This window comes from Erinaceus europaeus, chromosome 2 (genome assembly GCF_950295315.1).
Source record: "Erinaceus europaeus chromosome 2, mEriEur2.1, whole genome shotgun sequence".
Classification (NCBI taxonomy): Eukaryota; Metazoa; Chordata; class Mammalia; order Eulipotyphla; family Erinaceidae; genus Erinaceus; species Erinaceus europaeus.
In genome coordinates, this window is record NC_080163.1 from 112,745,310 (window position 1) to 112,761,960 (window position 16,651).

Sequence of the window (16,651 nt, forward strand, 5' to 3'; positions counted from 1 at the left end):
TATTGGCTAGAGACAGTCAGAAATTAAGAAGAAGTGGGTGATAGGGAGAGAGATAGACACCTGCAGCCCTGCTTCACCACTTGTGAAGCTTTCCACCTGCCAGTGGGGACCGGAGATTGAACCCTTGCACACTGTAACATGTGTGCTCAACCAGGTATGCCATCGTCCAGCCCCTGTGGTTGATATTATGTCTATAACTGTATCTATGTATCTATACTTTTTGCCCATCCCCTACCCCCCCACCATGGTCCTGCATTCTAAGTCACTTCTATACCTGTCACTATTTCCCAGCACCCTTCCTTTTTCCCTCTTCTCTCTCAGATAAGAGAAACAGTGCCTGCCTTCTCTGAACACACATACTTTTAAAAAGAGAATATTCTACTTCAGTTGTCTTCATAGATCTGTTGAAAAGCAACTGACCATAAACACAACCATTTGTACTATATCCTTTGTTCTATTCCCAGGATCTACTTGGCTAGCCTTGTGACAATACCACACTGGACTGGGTTGCTGAGATTTTTATTCTTAGTTTTGAAATCAGTGCAAATCCCCCCAACTTTACTCTTTTCTAAAGATTGTCTTGTTTGTGGCCAGAGAGATAGTACAGTAGTATAGCACAAGGCTTACAAATGTGAGGACCTGAGTGTTATTCCCCAGCACTGTCTATGCAAAGTGACTCTATCTACCTGGCTCATATTAACTTTTCAAATTCTACAAACAGTGCATCTGAAAATTTGACTATATTGAACCTACAGATGAATTTGAGAAGCACTCTCATCTTATTGAGTCTTCTAATCTCCTATCTTCAGAGCTTTAATTTCTCTCAGCAAAGTATTCCATAGAGAGCGATACTTCTTTCACTAAGTTTATTTCTAGATGGCACTGTAAGTGGAACTGTATTTTAACTCCATTTTTCAATCACTGGCTGGTAAAATATAAATACAATTCAGCTAGTTTTGTATGCTGATTATAAGCTTTCTAAATATATTATTTAAAAAATTCCTTATGATTCTCTATATATTATATCATATAGTGTCATGATGTAGGAATAATGCTATTATTTCATTTCCAGTCTGTATGTCTTTAATGTCTTCTTCTTGCCCTTTTCTTTGGGTAGAACCTCTGAAACACCTCTGAAAACTAAAACATGTCTGGCCACATGTCTGGCATAAGGGATCTCAGACCAGTAGGAACTAACAGAATTCAGGATGACTGAATTCTAAGAACCACATGTAATTATTCAGTAGAAGTACCTAAGTCATTATCCTTATGAAGTGTTAGTTTTTAGAGAGTGAATCTCCACTGATAGGTGAGTATGAAGAGCAGAACTCAGCACAGATGGAAGGCTGGTTGGACAGATGGCCTTAGTAGACTGACGGCCTGCGATTACTGAAGACCTGGGCAGACAATGGGCTTTGTGGACATGGACAGTGTGGACAGTACTTGAGTGTTTGGTGCTTGGGTGGCACTCTAAGGCAGTGTGAGAGGGAGTGGCAGGGGATTGGAAAACTTTTCTGTGTCTTGCTTCCAATAGGAGCCAACACCATTTTCAGCAACCTCCTCATAAAGTTTGGCTGTTGTGGGAACAATGCCAAAGTAACTATGCTTCAAACCTAGGAGACCTAGGAGTTGGTGAGGCAGGCTGGGCCCTAGGGAGGTTCAACTGTTGGACCAGGAGCATTGCAAGGGGAGGGGATTACTTGGGTATTCATTATTATAAAGCCAAGAGACACCCTTCCTGACAGGCATGTCACTATTACCTCCTTTCCTGAAGGCTATTTATACTAGAGGTAGATTAATTATGTTTACTGAGGTACCTGGAATTCCTTTGGAGCAGGAAAACACAGAGGGAGGGGATGTGATGAAGTCTGTGTAAAACCTTTGACACTGCAGTTTTGCACGTCTCTGCTATAAAAGGCAGTCATCAACAGAAGGACATTTAGTGGGTCAAGCTTTCCTCCCTTGAAACCAAGCTGTTGCCTACCATGACACTGGCCATGCCCTCCTCAGCAATGGCTTGCTTCAGAAGAATCTCAGAGAAACAGACAGTAACCTCGACAAATGTTTCTCATATCTAGCACGTGTCATGGGAGTAAAGACCTCAGTGCTTACCCAAGACACATGGGGATAGAGGTATTCTTTGAGAGCTCTCTGTAGTGAAACAGTCTAACTACAGTTTTTATTGAATGGGTTGGTGTTGGATTCACAGCACAGAGATTTCCCCCAGCATCTAGAGCCTGCCATGCTGCAGCAAAGGCCCTGGAAGGTTAGTCATCACTGCTCTAGTTCACAGCTGCTCTAGTCCACATTTAGTCAGTGGTCACATGGAACAGCTCCTTCAGATAAAAGCTACAGCACACAGCAGGCTGTCACATGAGTTTCCATCCCTCCTCTCTGTGGTTCTGTTCTCCTTTGAGTCTCAGGACAGCTTTGCAGTCAGTGGTGGTAGTAAGGGTGTTTCCTCATTGTGGCAAGAGATAGTTTTCTGAGTCACACACCTTGTGCTGAGTGATGGAATCTAGGAAAAAGCAAGAACAGGTTAGAGTGAATAGTGACCAGCCAAGTGGTAAACAGCAACCTTTTCAATGTTCAGGCACACACAAGTTTAAAATCCTTGCTCTCCGATTCCCCAGAGCCCCACCCCACTAGGGAAAGAGAGAGGCAGGCAGGGAATATAGATCAACCTGTCAATGCCCATGCTCAGCAGGGAAGCAATTACAGAAGCCAGACCTTCCACCCTCTGCATCCCACAATGACCTTGGTCCATACTCCCAGAGGGATAAAGAATAGGAAAGCTATCAAGGGAGGGGATGGGATACAGAGTTCTGGTGGTGGGAATTGTGTGGAGTTGTTGTACTTCTGTTATCCTATGGTTTTGTCAGTGTTTCCTTTTTATAAAGAAAAAAAAAAAGACAAGAAAATACAGAAAATAAAAATCCTTGCTCTCTATTTGCAGCCAAGAAGGTAGGCATTGTTGATAAATATGGGCAGGACTTGCTATGGCGCCTCCCTCCAGAAGATAGTGAAGAAGACTGTGACCAGCCAGCACACCAAGTACACCTGCTTCTTCTGCAGCAAAACCAAGATGAAGAGATATGCTGTGAGCATCTGGCACTGTGGTTCCTGCATGAAAACTACAGCTGGTGGTGTCTGGACCTACAACACCACTTCTGCCGTGACAGTAAAGTCTGCCATCAGAAGACTGAAGGGGTTGAAAGACCAGTAGAAGTGTTACCACCTGAAATATGACTAGCCTGTAATAAATGTGTTGATTTATATAAATAAAATCCTCAGGGGTCTAGAGTGGGAGTATCCAGTGCTCCACATGACTGTAAGGCACACAGGTTTTATTTAAATGGAGAAACAATGCCTTGCCTTGCTCAAATTGGTCATATTTTTCTGTGTATTTTCTTAGACACAGAACATTCTAAGCCCAAGGTGGAAAGCTTGTTGGGCTTGTGGGCTACCACAAACCTTCTTGGGAACTAAATGCATAATCAGTGAAGACACTTTCTGCATTCATGGCTGAGTCAGCTTTCCACCTCACTGGAAATAACCCTTGGTGTCTGACAGGGAGTGTTGTGTGTCCATTGCCATAGGACCTCCAGTAGTAAGAATGAATGATGGGGCTTTGTATGCATCCTAACAGAAAAGATCACTGGATATGGTTAAGACTCCTACAATTATTTGTGATTCTCCCCTTATAGAACACATACATCCTAAAACAATACATCTGTTCATTTACATTAATTTTTATGTAAATGTCATTTAAAATACAGAAACATTTCCATCTTATTTTTATGGAAGGATGGTAAGATATGGGGATTCTGTTCTTTACTATATGAACTCACTGACAATAAAATCAAGTTTCACTCCATCCATCCATCTACTCATTCATTAATTTGTCTGTCGTTTCACTTACCTACTCATCCATCCATTCATCCATCATGAATGGAAATTGGCTTTTTAGATAAAGTGGCAGGAGTTTAAAGATAACCACATAGCTAAGTGTCTGTCCTTAACCCTCACCCCACTCCATGTGACATTGGAGTGGCCTATGAGGAAACAGATGGTGGATTTCTGAGGAAAACCACGAGGCAGACATGTACTGTGACTACATGGAGTCAGCAAAATGGGGGTCAGCACAGGAGCATTTGATCAGGGCTGCAGCCTGGATGGTCTGTCCAAGGAGTCTCTTGGCTCCAAGTTCCCAGCCATAATCACACACATGGAGATGATTTCTGTCCAAGTTCATTTGGCAATTGGAGATAGTCCTGATCCTCAATTCCAATGTCACATCCAGTGAAAAAAATCTGCAAACACCTCATAAAATGTGACCATAGCACATAAGAGCAATACCAGTCCCAGCCAGTGCAGATACAAACAGTGTAGCATGTGAGTAGCTCCCATGACACTTTGCCGAATTATAGAAAAAGGCTCCTTTGCTTGTTTGTTTTTAACCCGAGCAATTAGCACATCTTGGCATGTAATCATATACAAGTTGAAACTGACTGGCCGTGCTTCTGTGTGGTCTGATGGTTAGGCTACTGCCAACACTAATTTTTCATAGTGTGGTGGGCAAGCCTTTATCGAAGGAAAACTCCCAACAGCCATATGGGACAAATGGGACTGTGTGTAGAGTTTGTAACACTGAGGACCTGAGTGGGAGTTTTATCTGCTCAAATTAGTTCAACTGTTGCCCTGGGAGCAGCCACTGTGGCATGTAGCCAAGTGCTCAGTCAAGTAATGAACCGCCTCGACCTCTGTAGGATGGGGTCACATAGTCCTGGAGTTTTGGCCACTGAAGGGGGCTCAAAAGATCATGTTCCGAAAGACTGCTCACAGTGGGCCCAAAGCTACCCACTGTGGACTTCCTTTTCTTTCTTTTTTTTAAATTAGTGATTAAATATTGATTTATAAAATTATAAGATAACAGGGGTATAATTCTATACTTTTCCCACCACCAGAGTTCTGAATCCCCACCCACTGTGAACTTCTATCCTTAAGTTTTCCACAGTGGTTTCACAGGCTAAACTTAATTTTTTCTTTACTTAAAAATCATCTAAATATAAATATATGCACACAAACATATAACATATTTTTTATGGGGGGAATGATGGTCGACAGTTAAATACAGCAGTTTGTACATGTGTAGCATTTCTCAGTTTTCCATATAACAATCTATCCCTCTCTAGGTCCTCCTCCTCTGCCATCATGTTATAGGACCTGAATCCCCACTTCCACCCCCACCCCAGAGTCATTTTCTTTGGTGCAATACTCCAAACCCAGACAAGTTCTGCTTTGTTTTTTTCTCTTCTTATTTTATTTTTCACCTTCTGTCTATGAGTGAGATCATCCCATATTCATCTTTCTCTTTCTGACTTATCTCACTTAATGTGATTTCTTCAAGCTGCATCCTAGGTGAGGTGAAGAAGGTGAGTTCACCATTTTTAATAGGTGAGTAGTATTCCATTGTGTATATATACCATGACTTACTCAGTCACAAGACTATCTCTGTTCTTAAGACACCTGGGTTGCTTCCATGTTTTGGCTACTACAATAAATATATTTTATATCTTCTTTATTTTGTTGAGAGAGAGAAATTGAGAGGGAAGGGGGGATAGAAAGAGAAGCTTCCCTGCTGTAGTTTGGAACTGGGGGGCTTGATCCCGGGTTTATGTGCATGGTGACATGTGTGCTCTACTGAGCGAATCACAGCCTGAAGCCTGTTTTGAGCATATGCATTATAGTGCTTAAGGACCTGGGTTCAAGCCCCATCTACAGGAGGGAAGCTTCATAAGTGGTAAAGCTGTGCTGCGGGTGTCTCTCTTTCCTTCTTTATTGCCCCCTTTCTCCTGATATTTCTCTGTCTCTATCCAATAAATACATATGTAAATAAAATAAATTAATTGTTTTCTTTCTATTATAGTTCTAATGATTGATCATGGCTGGCAGTGCTATATATATTAATAGGCTGTCAGGAAAGTTATGGCACATTTTTGCATAGAAGAAGACATGACTTTTCTGACAGTCCAAATAAATCTGGGGAGTACATACCTCTAATGCATGTAAGCTTGACTTCACCACCAAAGTTCTAGTGCCATCTCATTATCAGATTGACCCCCTCAACCACCCTGCCACTTCCCCGTCCCTCCAGTATCCACCAGTAGTTTGCACTGAGTTCTTAAGAGTTTTGCTGTGATTTACTTACTTAGCTTGATTATTGATATTCCATGCATGAATGAAACCATCTGATAATTGTCTTTCACTTTCTGACCTAAGTTACTTAGCACAGTCATTTCAAGTTCTATTCATGTTGGTGAAAAAAAAAAGTGTTATTTTTTTTTAAATGTAAAGACTAGTATTTCATTGTTCCATTTCCTCCATAGCCTCACCATCATACAGTTTCCATTCAATCTTAAAATTTTTTAAAAATTATTCTTATTTATTGGATAAAGACAGACAGAAATTGAGAGGGAAGGGGGTAATACATATTTAGAGAGAGACAGAGAGACACCTGCAGCCCTGCTTCACCACTTGCAAAGCTTTTCCCCTGCAGGTAAGGACTGGGGGCTCAAACCTGAGTCCTTATACACTGTAACATGTGTGCTCAAGCAGGTATACTACCAGCCAACTTCCTCATCTAGTCTTTTTGCTGTAGGCCAGTGGTGGGGAATGTATGGCCTGAAGGTGGGACTTGAAGCTCAATAAATCTAGAAGCTTTTTTCTTAGAAACAATATGCACTAATTTTTAAGTTGATGATTTTTATATGGACCATGAATAATGTTATAAAGATCCAAAAGACCCTAGGCAGAAAAAAGGTTTCCCACCTCTGATAGAGGCCATTCTTATGCCGGTCCTTGCGCTTTGCGCCACGTGCGCTTAACCCGCTGCGCTACCTCCCAACTCCCAGAGGCCATTCTTATAGGTGTGAGGTGGTAGCCTATTTGCATTTCCCAAATAGTAAAGCCAAACATCTTTTCACATGTCTCATGGACTTGTAGATCTTCTCTGGAGAAGTGTCCATTCAGATTCTCTGGTCTTTGTTTGTTTGTTTTTAACTGAATTGCTTTTTTATTGTTGAGTTGTGTTAGTTCTTAGATATATTGTGGATACTAGCTACTTTATCTGATGTGCAAATATCTTCTCTTAATAAGTCAGTTGCCTTTTTTGTGATGGGTTATTACTTTCACTGTACAACTAAAGTTGGTTGCTAATATAACTAAGGCTTAATTGCTGTTAGTCTCTTTTTTGCTGTCTGGTGGTTCTATATTTTTGGTGTTCTTTTTTCTTTTATGGGTTCTGCCTTTTCATTTGAATGGTCTTCCCTGATGATTCTTCTCAGTTTCTTCTAAGTGTCTCTAGATTTTTTTGTGACTACCAAGAGAATTCCACTAGTTTTTGTGTAACTAAGACAGACATTTTTATACTGGCATTGACTCATCATCATTCAGTACATTCTGCCCTTTGCTTCCTCCCCTTTGATGTTTTGCTGCTGTCTCATTTTATTCATGTTCTTGGTTCTGTACTACCCTTTGTTAAACTATTTACAATTTATTAAGGCACATTTCTTTTAGTACTTTTCCAAGGATTTCTAGATTATCTCACTATTCTCCTGGATGCTGGGAACTCACGTCTACGTGTCTGGGTGTTGATTCTTCTCTGTCCCCCAAAGACCACACCTAACCAGTCACCCCTGGTTGCCATATTCCACAAGCAACCCATCAGCAAATCTGACTGATTCTAGAATTTTAAATTAGTATCTGACACTGATATTACCTCCACTGATAACACTCCAGCCATAACCATCATCTTTTACTCAGGCCACACACTACAAAACGCTATTTTGATAGCACACATTGTAGTGAACATAAGGTAGACACTTATTATGGTTCTGATTTGAATTTCCCTAATAGTTACACATGATGAAAATATTTTCATGTGTTTATTGACCACTTGTATATTATTTTTGGAGAAATGCCTATTCAAGTCCTTTTAGTCAGGTTTTGTTGTGGTTGAGTTTTAGTGTATTTTGGGTATTAACTCCTATCATTTATAAATATTCCTTCTCAACCCATAGATTGTCTTTCCAGGTGGTTACTTGTGCCCTTTGATGCATGGAAGTTCAGTATGTTATTGGGAGACTAGTTCATCTTTTGTTGCTTCCTTTGTCGCTTTTCAGAGCAGTGCCTGCCTTTTTTCCTGCCTGTGTTCTAAGTTATTTGAGTCACAGGAGTGAGTCAGTACTTCAGGTATCTCCCTGGCAGACTGGAACAAATAGGGTTTTCCTGGTTGTTGCAAACCTTTGTTTCCCAGAGCCCCTGCAGAGTTTACTCAGATGGTCCCTGTTTATTTGGTGCTGCTCCTAGCTGGTAGAGGTGGGGGAGCCTAGAACTTACCAGACATTTTGTCGTCATTCTATGCAGTCTTTTTGAGGTCATGAGAACTAGGGTTTTAATTATAATTTTATTTCTATTTTTCTTTATTGGGGGATTAAGGATTAATAGTCAACAGTAAAATATAGTAGTTCAAACACATATGCTTAAGAAAAATAGATTAAAAGATGAGAGAATTTAATCCAACTATGGTTTTCCTGAAATAATGGAGGAAAATGTCTTGTTAACATCTGACTGTAGGTGGGCCCTTCAGCTGCACCCTACTGGAACCTCAGGTTCTGTAGGGAGTAAGGCTCAGAATAGCTGCAGATGGAAAGAGATTCTTGGTACAAAGACCATACAGGGTCATGCTCTCCTCAGGATGACAGAAGAGGAAGCAAGTGACTGGGAACTCTTCATTAACTCTGGCCATGGCACTTAGAATCCTCAGTTTCCTCCCCTTAGAAATAAGTTTTTGTTAGGTTAAATATATACCTGAAAGCAAAAGTACACAACAGTCTACAGTGAGTCAGTATGAAGTTCATAATGAAATAGTGTCTACTTAGACATAGATACCCTCCTCACCTATTTCCTATTATACTTCCCTCACTCACTCCCAAGCTATCCTTATCAAAGCAAGGACTGCAAAAGCTGAATAAGGGCAAGAGACTGGCGTACTTTAATGATGACTTTTTAGTCACTATCAGGCCACTCCATCAGCTGGGGCCCTAATCAGGGAGTCCTGAGATCCCCAAACAGACATGATGGGCCTAGATCTGGAATAAATCCCTCTCTCCATTGTTACTGGTCATCTCTATCAGGAACAACAAAATAGACCTCTTTGTGGGCTCCCATAGGATCTTGCCCTCAACTTGGATCAACAATGGTAGAGAATGTTCCATCCTCCGAAGGGAGGATGGACAACATACTCTATGCCACACCTGAGGAAGATGGGTTCTGATATTGGGCAGCTTGGAATGTTCCTACTCATAACCACAGAATGTGAGCTCAGACCTACAGGGATGTAGAGGTCACATAGGCTCCTAAGCTGAATATGGGCCCCAGATCAGATCAAATTGATGGTGTTTACAGTCAACAGTATTTATACTCCTTTCCCATCGAAGGGAGCTACTCTCTTCCCTGATCCAGCTTTCTGGTCCTTTTGTGAGCCATGACATCATCTCCCCAGACAATAACTTGGATCCACCTGCATAACAGATTTCAGGCTCAGGGAAAAAAAAAAAACTAGTATAACCACAGGCCCTTTGTAATATAACTAAAATATGCCTACTAGCTATGTACAAGATGGAGACCTTCCAACTCTTCAACTGCACTATTCCAGCCTTTAGGTACACGATTATTCAACAATTTGTTAGGCGTTGTATGCTAACTCTCTTTCCAGCCACCAGGTTCCAGATGCTAGTATGATGCTGACCAGACTTCCCTGGGCAGACAACCCTACCAATGTGTCCTAGAGCTCTGATTCCCCAGAACCCCACCCCACTAGCGAAAGAGAGAGGCAGGCTGGGAGTATGGATCAACCTGTCAATGCCCATGTTCATTGGAGAAGCAATTACAGAAGCCAGACCTTCCACCTTCTGCATCCCACAATGACCTTGGGTCCATACTCCCAGAGGGATAAAGAATAGGAAAGCTATCAAGGGAGGGAATGGGATCCAGAGTTCTGGTGATGGGAACTGTGTGGAGTTGTACCTCTCTTATCCTATGGTTTTGTCAGTGTTTCCTTTTAATAAATAAAATAAATAAGTTCTTGCAGATGACCTCAGGACCTATTTTTAGTCTGCTGGGGCAATCCTAACAAAATAACACAGTCAGGGCAGCTTCAACAACAGGTACTTACTAAGGCTGGAAGTCTTAGGTCAAGGTTGGTACGACCACTCCCTCTTAGGCTGGTAGCTAGTGTCTTCTATCTGTGTCCTCATAGTGCTCTCCCTCACCCTCTACTATGTACCTTTTCTTCTAAGAATATGGATTTTATCAGCTTAGGGTCCCATCCTTGTCATTTTATTTAAATGCAACTTCCTCCGTAAAGGTCCTATTTACAAATACAAACATATTCTAAGGTACAGGGTATTAGAAATTCAATATAAGAATATGGGGGGGGGGCATGTTCAGTCCACAACAGGAGTTTGATCAGTTCAGGTTCTATGATATGCAACTTCAGCTGTTTAAAATGCAAAAATGACTAAATAAGTGAAGATGCAACAATGGCCAAACAAGTGAAGTTGAATATACACCACCCAAGACTATCTCTACTACAGCCAAAACATGAACACTTAATATATTCCAGAACAAGGAGAATAGCTTAGAATATGAGAAGTGAGAAATGGGGCTCATGAAGCCCCAGACTCTTGCAGACAGGTGTGAGCATCACCCCACAGAAGCCCCTGTGCAGAGGGTCATACAATGGCCTGCTGTCTCCACTAAATGTTTAGCACTGGCTATACATGGTCAGTTTGATCCCTTAAACCTCCAGTGTATTTCTTAAAAAAAAAAAAAAAAGTGCATCGTGAACTCGCTGGCAGTATTCTCTTACTCTGAGTTGAATCTGCAACTGACTGTTGTGTTCTAAGTTTGTTTTCTTTTCTTTTTTCTTTCTTTCTTCCTTTCCTTTTTTTAAGTTAGACTCAAGGAGTGTGCCTTTGGTTGATGAGGCACAGAGAAGGAACTTTCATCTTCCAGGATGCTTGCTTGGCTTGAACATATTTTTTAACCCTTGTAGACATTTCAGATATAGTCATCTCTGACCACCAGCTCACTGTTGTGTGTAATCACTTTCTGAGCATACTTCCTAGGGTTAATGCTAAATACCATTATAGCACCTAATTATGGAGTGGAATCCAAGCACTAGCTAGTGATATATGTGTATTTCTTAAGGCTTGAATACATGAGATGCTGAAATGATGAAACCCGCCAGAAATCAGCTTCAGTCCCCACTAATTTCTATGTCATTTGTTCTATTCATTTTTAAGACCAACTCAACAAAAATAATTCTTCTTGTCTGAAACTGCATGTTAATATTTTCTCCCTTCTCAGTGCTGGGCTGATGTCTGACTGCTTTGGTGAGGACAAATGAGGTGCACTTGGAGGTTTTCTGGGGAGAGACAAACTTGTCCCTTTTCCCATCCTCTCCACTGATGGCCTCTCTGCTCTTTATCTGCCCAATGGAAAATATGGACCGAGAAGGTCTTGATGAACCCTAGTGTTCTCTGCTAATCATGACATCCTCTGGTCATGGGCCCCTGTGTGGCTTTGCTTTCACAAAGTGCCACATCTCAGAGAAAGGTCTTTCTCTGGGCATGGTATCAGTTGAGAAGCTCTCTTCTGAAAACACTGACATGAGGAACAATCCTGTGCTTTTTATAAATTATAAGAAGATCATGCCAAGGAGAAACTTTTTTCCTTTGGCAGTACTGTTGAAACTATTACATAATGTTCCCACACTAGCACAAAATGTATGTCTTATCACTCACACATGGTCCAGACAATAAAAGGGCACCCCAAACCAGAAATCTGTCTTATGAGAAAGGCCAAACCAACCTTAGTGATTAACCAGTGGGGAGAGAAAGTGAATAGCAACAGACCCAGTGGCTCAGCATTCCCAGCCCACAGAGAGGGTGTGGTGTTAACAGCCAAGTTCCATCAGACCCCAGGGTCTCTATTTCATGATGTGTAAATGGAATTATATTTCATGGGTGAGCTGGGGGAAGGGCAGTTACTGGCAAGTGCCTGTGAATAGACTGTATATAATCAGTGACAAGTAAATGTGGCACTTTGCTTCCTGGTGCTGGGAATTTGATTTTTCTTTTCCTGTTTATTTTCATATACATCCCAGCATCCACAAGCATTTTCTCTCTCAAAAATTCCCATTTCTCCTCCTGGTTGAATGATTCATCAAGAATCTTGGCCTAAGTCTACTGCTGTTTCAGAGAAAATGGGCCCTGGGGACTGAATGAGGAACATAATCAAGACTGTTCCAATAGCCTCATCTGAAGGAATTCAGCATCTGTGAAAGCAAATGAGTAAGAATGGTCTTTGGTTTCACAAGTTGAGCCCTTAATGGGGATTTTGTAAATTCACACCCTGTTCTATGCCAGCAACTTGAAGTGGTAGGGCACAGGCTGGATGCTAAATGGTTACCCTAAACCTGCCAGGGCCTGGGGTTCATGTACAGAAACATCTCAAGTTAAGAACTGAAGGCTAGAGGATGTCCCAACCAGTGGAACAATCAGGTAAAAGTTCTTTTAGAAGTCACAAGTGCTGGGTCAATGTTTCTAAGACAAAGAAGGCAAAGGGACAAGGCACCTGATGGCTTAGGTGCTAGGATGTTAGGGTGTTATGGAAAAGAATTATTCTTTTTTGGGATAGATGATGGTAGTGGTGTCTACTTGTCCCAATTCCAAAAAGTGGAACTTTTCAGAGGTTTCTAGTGGCTAAAAAACATTCTCACTTGTCCAGCCTGGCAACTGCTCTGTCTGTAAAAACAAGGACCTTCCTGGAACATGATGGTAGAAGAGGACCTAGTGGGGGTTGTACTGTTATGTGGAAATGTTATACATGTACAAATTATTGTATTTTACTGTTGACTGTAAACCATGAATCACCCAATAAAGAAAGAAAAAAAACCCAAAACAAAAACTAAACTAAACAAACAAACAAAAAACCAAGGACCCTATGAAACTAAGGGTTTTCTGCAGGACCAAAGTAATAGAGCATCTGCCTTGCTATCTATCTGGCTCAAGTTCAAGTTCCAGCACCACATGGGTGTACCATAGCCTGCTTTCTTTCTCTGAATGAAAAAATGAACTGGAAGTGGTAAAATCACTTGTGCTTGAGACCTCGGCTTATTAATGAAACAAAACAAACAACAACAACAAAATAGGAGGGGGAAGGGCTGGAGTTAGGAGTGGGGCTGGGACTTTGTGGTCCTGGTGCATAATGGTGGATAAAGATTTAAGTTGGGGGAGAGAGTGTTTGCAGACGCCTATCACAGAAGGATGAGAAATTGTGCCTATGTGTTAACACCTGTACTTTATTAATATCCATTAACTTCAAGAAAAAATATATCACTAAAAGACAGGACTACATATAAAGTACTGAATAACCTGTAGTTTTTATTTTGGAAGGGAAATGATAAATTTGCAAGTGGATATAAGTACTTTGCAGTACTTTGACTACTTTCTGTAAAATACTTATGGGATATTCTGAGTATTGTTTTTCATTTTTCACCACAAAACAGCCTTTTAAAAGAATATCAGTGCTGTATGAAGCTATTAAGAACAATGTACCCACTTTCTCTGACCCATCTTGGATGGAGCTAGAAGGAATTATGTTAAGTTTGCTAAGTCAGAAAGATACAAACAAGTATGGGATGATCCCACTCATAAACAGAAGTTGAGAAATAAGAACAGAGAGGGAAACTCAAAGCAAGATTTGACTAAATTTGGAGTAGGGCACCAAAGTAAAAACCTTGGGGTGAGGGTGAGGGTGGATGTTAGGATTCATGGGGCAGGGGGTGGGGGGTGGGGAACCTGGAACCTCTAGAGTGGGGCTCACTTTCCTGCATGCTTCTCTCAATTCATACCAAATGATATCACATCTGCTGATTCCAACCTAAACAACACAATGAGTACCACCTCGGCATGCTTTACTTCAGACTCTGTTCAGAGACATCAGGCATGGAATGACAACCCTTCAGCCTGATCACTTGGGTGAGACCTTTCCTTTCATAGGATTCTCTAATTCCATTTCAGGTGTTTCACTTCCTAACAAAGTCCCAAAACCTAGATATAGACCAAGTACCTTGAGATAGGGCATATGTACACATGTATCCATAAATAAGGGCAAAATATATACCTGAAAGCAAAAGTACACAACAGTCTACAGTGAGTCAGTATGAAGTTCATAATGAAATAGTGTCTACTTAGACATAGATACCCTCCTCACCTATTTCCTATTATACTTCCCTCACTCACTCCCAAGCTATCCTTATCAAAGCAAGGACTGCAAAAGCTGAATAAGGGCAAGAGACTGGCATACTTTAATGATGACTTTTTAGTCACTATCAGGCCACTCCATCAGCTGGGGCCCTAATCAGGGAGTCCTGAGATCCCCAAACAGACATGATGGGCCTAGATCTGGAATAAATCCCTCTCTCCATTGTTACTGGTCATCTCTATCAGGAACAACAAAATAGACCTCTTTGTGGGCTCCCATAGGATCTTGCCCTCAACTTGGATCAACAATGGTAGAGAATGTTCCATCCTCCGAAGGGAGGATGGACAACATACTCAATGCCACACCTGAGGAAGATGGGTTCTGATATTGGGCAGCTTGGAATGTTCCTACTCATAACCACAGAATGTGAGCTCAGACCTACAGGGATGTAGAGGTCACATAGGCTCCTAAGCTAAATATGGGCCCCAGATCAGATCAAATTGATGGGGTTTACAGCCAACAATATTTATACACTTTTCCCATCGAAGGGAGCTACTCTCTTCCCTGATCCAGCTTTCTGGTCCTTTTGTGAGCCATGACATCATCTTCCCAGACAATAACTAGAATCCACCTGCACATCAGATTTCAGGCTCAGGAAAAAACAAAACAAAACAAAACAAACAAACAAACAAAAAACTAGTATAACTATAGGCCCTTTGAATATAACTAAAATATGCCTACTAGCTATCTACAAGATGGAGGAACCCCCAACTCTTCATCTACATATATTCCAGCCTTTAGGTCCATGATTGTTCAACAATTTGTTAGGCGTTGTATGCTAACTCTCTTTTCAGCCACCAGGTTCCAGATGCTAGCATGATGCCATCCACACTTCCCTGGACAGACAGCCCCACCAATGTGTCCTGGAGCTCTGATTCCCCAGAACCCCACCCCACTAGCGAAAGAGAGAGGCAGGCTGGGAGTATGGATAGACCTGTCAACGCCCATGTTCAGCGGAGAAGCAATTACAGAAGCCAGACCTTCCACTTTCTGTATCCCACAATGACCTTGGGTCCATACTCCCAGAGGGTTAAAGAATAGGAAAGCTATCAAGGGAGGGATGGGATACGGAGTTCTGGTGGTGGGAATTGTGTGGAGTTGTACCTCTCTTATCCTATGGTTTTGTCTCTGTTTCCTTTTTATAAATAAATAAAAAAGGGATGGGGAAGAAAAGCTGCTTTGGCAGAGGAGCAGGAGTGACTGGGCAGAGTTAGTGAGCACTGTCATCCTTAGCCACAGGTTACTGTTCTGTTTCTTTCTTTTTTAAAATTTTATTTATTTATTTATATTCTTTTGTTGCCCTTGTTGTTTTATCATTGTAGTCATTATTGTTGTTGTTATTGATGTTGTTGTTGGATAGGACAGAGAGAAATGGAGAGAGGAGGGGAAGATAGGGGGAATAGAAAGACAGACACCTGTAGACCTGCTTCACCGCCTGTGTAGGGACTCCCCTGAAGGTGGGGAGCCAGGGGCTCGAACCAGGATCCTTATGACGGTCCTTGCACTTTGCGCCACCTGCGCTTAACCTGCTGCGCTACCGCCTGACTCCCTTACTGTTCTCTTTCTATTGCCTCTGGTCAGAGGAATGTTAGGACTGGGCCTGAACAAGCAGGAAATGAAGGCTCTACTGCACATGGCATGTGGGTCTGAGCATATGCAGCCACAGGAAGGGGCACCTTCATTTGTACACATCTGGAGTGATTGAAATTCAGCTCAGAAAAAGAGAAATTCAAATGAATAGCTATTGGAAAACCATAGTTTATAGCACCCAAATGAATGAGCGAGGGAGGAAGGATGGGGGCAGCCAGGGGGACTCGTCTTAGGGATGAGGATTTCACCATGCAGACAGCCAAGGCCTCCAGAATGCACAATACCTGGAAGTTGCCAAGGGCACACACAGATGGTGCAATCAATGGCAAATCTGAAACAGGACATGAATTATGGCAAAGGAAAGAAACAGACCTAGGTTTATAGCTTTGAAATGTAAAGAATTCTAAAGGACCTTGTGAAAATTCAATCCTGGGCGTGGAGGTAGGAGTGGGGATAAACAGGTTCACCTCTGACAAGCACAGTATCATGTGTGTGTGTGTGTGTGGGGGGGGGGGGCTGGGGACAGGAAGGGGTGTGTGGTCCAGGCAGGCAACAGAGCTGGTGTGCTCTATGCTCAGAGATGCCCATGAGAGGAAGGTTCCTAGAGTTCCCAACTAGTGAAAGTGCAGACAGGACTCTGCCCCTCCGCATGCAGCACTGCTTCCAG

General features: G+C 41.9%; 1 protein-coding gene and 1 pseudogene across 1 annotated transcript in view; one reads left to right on the forward strand and one right to left on the reverse strand.

The window, feature by feature from the left end:
- Positions 1-525: 525 nt before the first annotated feature.
- MCPH1 (microcephalin 1) overlaps positions 526-16,651 on the reverse strand; it is a 260,272-nt gene continuing 244,146 nt past the window's right edge. The window contains exon 14 of the mRNA XM_016185613.2: positions 526-2,518. Coding sequence (XP_016041099.2) covers positions 2,463-2,518 — 56 coding nt within the window. The 3' untranslated portion in view covers positions 526-2,462. The remainder of the gene's footprint in view (positions 2,519-16,651) is intronic.
- On the forward strand, positions 2,586-3,360 carry LOC107522216 (large ribosomal subunit protein eL43-like; annotated as a pseudogene).